Raw genomic sequence first — 6969 nt, forward strand, 5'->3', positions numbered from 1 at the left:
TAATAATTACTATATTTCTTGAAAATATAACTTTTAATTAACTAAAGATTGATAATAAAGTCATAAACTATATAATCTTCAAATTATCTTAATGTTTGATATTTTAATTTACAGTTCTGACTTATATTATCAAAGTTTATAATCTTAGTATGAATTTAGTTATAAAATTTTTTTAAATAAAAAGCATCTTAATTTGATAGAATATTATTATTATTTTTATTAAAGTTTGATAATAAAATATATTATTGTTTTAAGAATTTTATGTTTATTATTATTCTCAAAGTAATATCTTTGATAGATATAAAAGATAAAACTTAAAAAAATAAAGTTCTTTAGTTTCTTGAGACTTTCTATGTTAAATTTATTAAGAAGCTTCTAAGTTATTATATAATAAAAATTATAATAGATGATATTAATACTAATAGCATAATCTATTAACTTTGTTTTATATTGATTGCTTTCAAAGTTTTGATATTTTACATTGATAGTATTAACTTATTATTGTACTTTTATATATTTTTTATATATCTTTAGCTATATTTATTTCTGTTGAATCATTTAAATCATGTTATTAATTACTGTATAAAATACTTTAGTATTTTTTTTTAATATCAGATTTAATAATTATTCATAAAGAGTTTTTTTTATATATACTTTTTTATTAAATATTATATATAAAATATCAGTTCATAGATTATATTTTGAACTTATTATTATAGAATTAATATAAAATTTCTCTTTAAGTGATTAAAAACTATAAGAATACTTGACATAATTAAACTAAATATCAAAAAAAAGTATGAGAAGTACTTTAAGTAATATTATAAAAATATAGAAATATTGACACTATGAGTACTATAAAAAAAAGAAAATAATAATAAATAAAAAAATATATACAAAATTAAATAATAGTTAATCACTAATTCTTTTAAAGAAATTTGAAAATTTAAAGTATTTATATATATAAATAAGTAGTAACAGATTTTATTTTTAATTTTTATGAAATAAAATATTAGTGATATAAAGTACTAATTTTAAAATATTAATTCTAAAATTTATAAAGTACTGATTTTAAATACTAATTCTAAAATATTAATTTCAACGTATTAATTTTTCATAAAATGCTTTAATAAATAATGAGATGGTAAAAAGCTAATACAATAGATCTTAACATCATAAAGATAGTAAAGATAAAATAGATAATTTTTTATTAAACATAATAGTTATAATTATTCTATCAAACTACTCTATCAACAAATTAGAGAATTTCACTTCTTTCTTATAAAAATTTAAAAGAACTGAAATTTCTATATTATTATTACTTATTTTATATATAAATATAATCTGAAAAAGTAATAATATATATAAAATAAAAAGGTTATTTTTTAAAAAAAGTATTAATTAAAAAGATAACTTTTTATGATTAAAAATAAATTTTAAATATAAAGATTATATGCAACTTTAGCATATTAAATTAATAATATAGTTTATTATATAATATCAGATATCAACTACATGCTAATATTTTACTTTCTTACTTATTTTATGATAAATTATTGCTATAGAGTTACTGTGAAATAATTGTGAAGTGATTACTATACTATTATTAAAACAAAGTTTACTCTATCTAATAAATAGTCTATTTTATCCAATGGTTTTATAATATCAAAATGATCTTAATAAAGTTTGTTTTATATTATAATAGTTTATTTTCTTTTTTATTTTTTGCTTATATGTTGAAAGCAAATAACACATTTCTGATTATCAGATTCTTGACTTTAAAAAATATTAGCCTGATGATAGAAGTTAAAGATTTAGAAAAGATGATAAAATCACATCTGATAAGTTATTTATACAAGATATTGAGATTGAGAGGCTGAGTCTTTTGAGTTCACTTCTTATTGAGATTATGATGCATACATATACTCTAAATACATCATGCAGTGGCATGAGGTGCAGGCCAGTGGCACTGCACTGGCTCGCCATCTGATTAATGGTCTGAGAGGTATGAGAAGGAATGATTCAATTAGAAAGAGAATATTTTAATTAAACAGTGTTTATTGTTATAGCTATCAATTCCCACACAACCATATTATCACGTGATAATCGACCTGCACATCAAAACAGGCTTAGCTCTATGTCTTGGCATATGCCCAGCCTCGGCATCTTATAAGTCCGGACTTCGGAATCTGAATATCCCGAATTGGGCAAGCGGCTTTGTCAGCCCTCAGACTTTCTTTCTCCCATAGTATATATTTCGAGGTCAAGTAATTCGAAGGTTATGGCGGCAGATTTCCATGTCCCCCTCTTCCAATTAACAGATATAATGAATATGACCGCGAAGACCCTTATGTCATGATAGCTAAGGCTGCTACATAAAAGAGGGATCTATAACCTGCTCCTTCCAATTGAATGGTAACTATGCTCTATATGATGGGGTGTAAATGAAACAATTCATTTGCACACCCTTTCCCGTAACCCATCGATTTGGATTTGAAAGCTTCCAAATCCCTTTATTGGTTCAATATCACAATTGTTTCCTCTGCCGTCTGACAATCGCCTTTAGATTTAATCTTTCATCGTCTCCATTGATGTCTCTAATTTCAGGTCCAGGCAAAGGTGGTGCAGCAGGGGCAAACTCTGCCGGGGAGGAGCTTTTTGTCCAGAAGCATGTGGACTATGTCAAACGCCTTGATACTGTGCGTGTACTTCTCGAGATCCATACCACGCCTAGCTTTTGAGGCCTGCCTAGCTTTGTTCCTCCGTCTTTTAAAATGGATGGTGTATTGATGAGTAACAATGGTTTCACCAGCGAAAAGATAAGTTGGAATACTGGCTCACAGAACATCTGCGTCTGAATGGAGTCTACTGGGGCCTGACTGCTCTCCACTTACTTGGCCATCCCGAGGCATTACCCCGCGACGAGACCATCGCCTTCATTCTAAGCTGCCAACATGACAATGGCGGGTTTGGTGCTGCTCCGGGTCATGATGCTCACATGCTATACACTGTCAGTGCTGTTCAGATCCTCGTGACAATTGATGCAGTCGACGAATTGGATAAGCAGAATCGAGGCGGGAGACAGAAAGTGGGGTCGTGTATGCATATTTTGGCCTTCCCACCGTCTTATTATTATGGCAGATTATCCCCTAACTTGAACTTTAATAGATATTGCGAATCTCCAAGACCGTGCGACAGGTACCTTTAACGGCGATGAATGGGGAGAGGCTGATACACGATTCCTCTATGGTGCTCTCAACGCCTTGTCTTTATTAGGCCTATTATCTCTTGTTGATGTTCCTAAAGCTGTATCGTACGTGCAGTCATGTGCGAATTTTGATGGCGGATTTGGAGTTCACCCTGGGGCCGAGTCCCATGCTGGGCAGATATTTACTTGCGTTGGGGCCTTGGCGATCGCCGATCGTCTTGATTTGATTGACAAGGACAGACTGGCAAGCTGGCTAAGTGAGAGACAGCTGGACAACGGTGGGCTTAATGGGCGCCCGGAGAAGCTAGAGGATGTCTGCTATAGCTGGTGGGTTGCGAGCAGCCTAGCTATGATTGGAAGGCTCCATTGGATCAATGGAGAAAAACTGGCAGCTTTCATTATTCGGTGTCAGGTATTAGACCATCCATACTGACTGAAAGATGCGAAAATTCGTTAACGGAATGGGAATAGGATCCAGATGGTGGCGGGATTGCAGATCGACCGGGCGATATGGTTGATGTATTCCATACAGTCTTCGGCATCGCTGGTCTGAGTTTACTGAACTATCCTGGCCTCAAGGAGGTTGATCCGATCTAGTGGGTTCTTTCAACGACTACCTCCTTTTTCTTTTTTCTTTTGGATTTTTGGAAACTCAGCTGACGGATGCAAAGTTGTATGCCCAAAGAGATTACAAGCAAGGTGCTGAGGAAATAACGCTGTGGTATATGGAATACATGTTGTGGCTTCTTCGATAAAGGATATCTTGCTGAAGTAGGGCTTAATACATATTCTCGAGCGCCCCCTTTCCCAATGCCCATAGACCTTCAATTCCCCCTCCACCCCTTCTCACCCACTTTCATTTACAACACAAATTCATGTCAACTTTACCTCCTACAATCAAGTAACCCTTGGCCTAATATATGATGGGCAACAGGATACAAGGAAAGGGAATAACAGTATCTAGGAGATCTCTTATTTTGCTTCTAGTGACCTCGAACCACCTCGCTTTGTGGTTACAAGAACCAGAGAACACAACCTGTAAAATCTCAATTTTCATGCATTCAATTGTACAGGGATATAGAGATGTCCACAGATGGTATTCCATACATAAGAATGGTCCTTGTTGTTCTTTTATAATTGATGATGAACTGATAGTTGATATCTTCGGTTTTCTACGTCCAACTTCTGGTTGAAGCTGCATTTTCTGCTGTTCTCTACCCCTTTTTCTCTATCTCATTCGTAATACCACGTTATTACCACCCCGTACCTGCTATAGCAGGCGTACGGCCAATGAAATACAGTTTTGTGTTTTGCTCTGTAATAGCCCCTGCCTCTCCTGGCTGTTGCTTTTATTGCTGTTGCTGCTGCCCTTTCTCACGTCAAAACATCACAACCTTGACGTGTGTTTCGTCAACTCCTCAACCTCACTTCATCCCTCTTCCGTGTCCCCCAGCCCGCAGGGAGAGAGACCTGTTCTGTTGTTCATTTCTATCACTGAAGTGCATATATATATCTCAATTGCTGCTTCTGTTCTCCTTGTTACATTATTCTGTCTCTGACACCTCTGTTGCTGTGTGCCTTTTTCTCACTGCCCCTTTTGTTGTCATTATCTGTGTTCTCATTCACACGTTTCGAGAACCATCTTCTGGCGATCATGCCTTCTACTGTTCTCAAATGCATTATATGCCCCAAGAAGCCCAATTTCAGTGATGTGTCCCACCTCCTGACCCACATCAGCTCCAAGGGGCATCTCTCCCACTCTTTCAAGCTCCAAGTGAGAAGCCACCAGGAGCCTGAAGCTGGTGAGCTGCTAGAAGCCTACGACCAATGGTACAGAGAGCATAACCTTGCAGGATTGCTCTCTGACCGTATGCTCACCAAGGAAGCCAAAAAAGGCAACACTAATTCAGCTTTTGGAAATGTTTCGTCATCCCGCAGAAACTTAAAGCCCAAGGAAGATAGCTCCGCTCCCAAATCTTCTGAACAGCCGGGCAACCCTCTCCCCGACTACCTAGATCCTCGGATGTCTCTTCCATACGTTACTGTAGACAGCCACACCCACTCCCAAGAAGTCTCTCGGCTTGGCATTTCCACGGACGCAGCTTCCGTTAAAGCCCCTTACCCACGTACACAGCTGTGGCCTACATGCCAACCCAGATCGTCGTTACCATCTACGACTGATACCGTAACTGGGTGGAAGCCATTATCCGACTCCTCTGTATCCGAAGAACCTAGCCCTCTCATCCAACGTAAAAGAGGTCGGGCTGACCAGGTTAATAATACTCGCATTTCATGTCCTCATCGACCCGGTCGTCCATTTACTCCTGATCCTTTTGTGGATAACCGCTCCCTGGAATATGCTGATGAAGATGACGAGGAATCGCCAATCAAGAGAGAAGAAGCCACCAGACTGAAGGGAATATTGTGGCCTGGTATGGATATTTTTGACTCAGCCACAGAGCAGATGAGGAAGAAGCGTAACCAGAAAAAGGACGGGAGCACTTTGAAAGAGATGGAAAAGACATCTGAAAACGTTGAGGCAACAGAGCTCGTTTTCTCTCCAGGAGGAACATTACGACGCGAGCGTCCAATATCAGGAAATGTCGAAGAGGACAACAGTCCTCTCAAGGGTGAAACCCCCGTTCCTAAACGTCGTGTGATACGTACTAGACGACCTCCACTGGCCCAGTCGAGCACCAACCTTTTCAATTTAAGAGGCCAGAGGAAGTATCATGTTAAGGGAGATCATCGTCGTCACACTGATTCTTTAGAGGAACTATCTAGACAGACATTACCTCTTCTTGAAGGATCTCCTACCAATCTCCGCCTGCAGTTCTTTGGTAACCATTATGCCACGGGTGATGAGGATTTCAAGTTGACATTTACCGATTATGACCAAAAGTCACGTCGTGGCCTTGCGATTTTCAACGACAATAACGATCAGATGCACTCCACCTTTAGGGAGGCCATGTCCCGTGAAGCAGCGGCTACAGCGAATGCGGCTAATGTTAGACACGATGCCAAGCCCTCTCTTGGTACCTTTACTGGTCCTAGATCGGCCTTTCATAAGCCTGGCGTTTCGGACAACTTTCAATTTCATGTTTCCAAGTCCTATACTCATAACCGATCCACCTCCATGCCGGAATTTTCTATCGGGAAGGAGAATATTGAGCCAATTATGAACTCGGGTGGAAGGGTGGACCCCCGAGTTGAACATGGCAGCTGGCCTGGACAGCACAGCGTCGAAGAAGGCCAGTACTCGAACCAATACTTTTATGGTTCAGTTGCACAACCTGCTTTTGGTGTATTTGCCGAAAATGATTCATTTGGGTTCTCATGCAACCCTCTGTCATATTCTTACCGGCATGGTCAACCTCATGATGGGGTGAACAATGCCGCCACCCCTCGGTCCTGTGATGCATATGTTGGGTGTGAGAAGGCTAAAGCAAATAGTGCGGTATCTCCAGATAGGACAGTATCCGAAGTCGACAGAGAGGAATATCACAACATGTATCTTGATAGCCTCGCAAGGTAAATTCGAACAGGTAAACTGGTATATCTTCCTTCCTGATCAGATTTATCTTGACTCGGGTTATATTTGCGGCGCTTGGACAGCAATAGGCCAATTTCAGAAATTTCAAGGCCGCACGGAAGGGGGTAATTTGAACGGCTTTCAGCAAAAGTTGCTTCTCTTATTAACATCCAATATGGATATATCCCTTACTATCCCGAACATTCCCTTTATTCTTATCTTCTATTCC

General features: G+C 37.9%; 2 protein-coding genes across 2 annotated transcripts; both read left to right on the forward strand.

The window, feature by feature from the left end:
• Window positions 1-2591: 2591 nt before the first annotated feature.
• Window positions 2592-3805, forward strand: PADG_08728 (Rab geranylgeranyltransferase BET2; the record flags this gene model as incomplete). Its single annotated transcript, XM_010765730.1, has 4 exons — window positions 2592-2699; window positions 2813-3098; window positions 3169-3620; window positions 3680-3805. 4 exons carry the CDS (start codon window positions 2592-2594, stop codon window positions 3803-3805), a joined length of 972 nt encoding a protein of 323 aa, XP_010764032.1.
• Window positions 3806-4862: 1057 nt separating this feature from the next.
• On the forward strand, window positions 4863-6743 carry PADG_08729 (uncharacterized protein; the record flags this gene model as incomplete). The annotated part of the gene is made up of 1 exon (XM_010765731.1): window positions 4863-6743. One exon carries the CDS (start codon window positions 4863-4865, stop codon window positions 6741-6743), a length of 1881 nt encoding a protein of 626 aa, XP_010764033.1.
• Window positions 6744-6969: the final 226 nt, after the last annotated feature.

This window comes from Paracoccidioides brasiliensis, assembly GCF_000150735.1.
Source record: "Paracoccidioides brasiliensis Pb18 unplaced genomic scaffold supercont2.43, whole genome shotgun sequence".
NCBI classification, from domain to species: domain Eukaryota; kingdom Fungi; phylum Ascomycota; class Eurotiomycetes; order Onygenales; family Ajellomycetaceae; genus Paracoccidioides; species Paracoccidioides brasiliensis.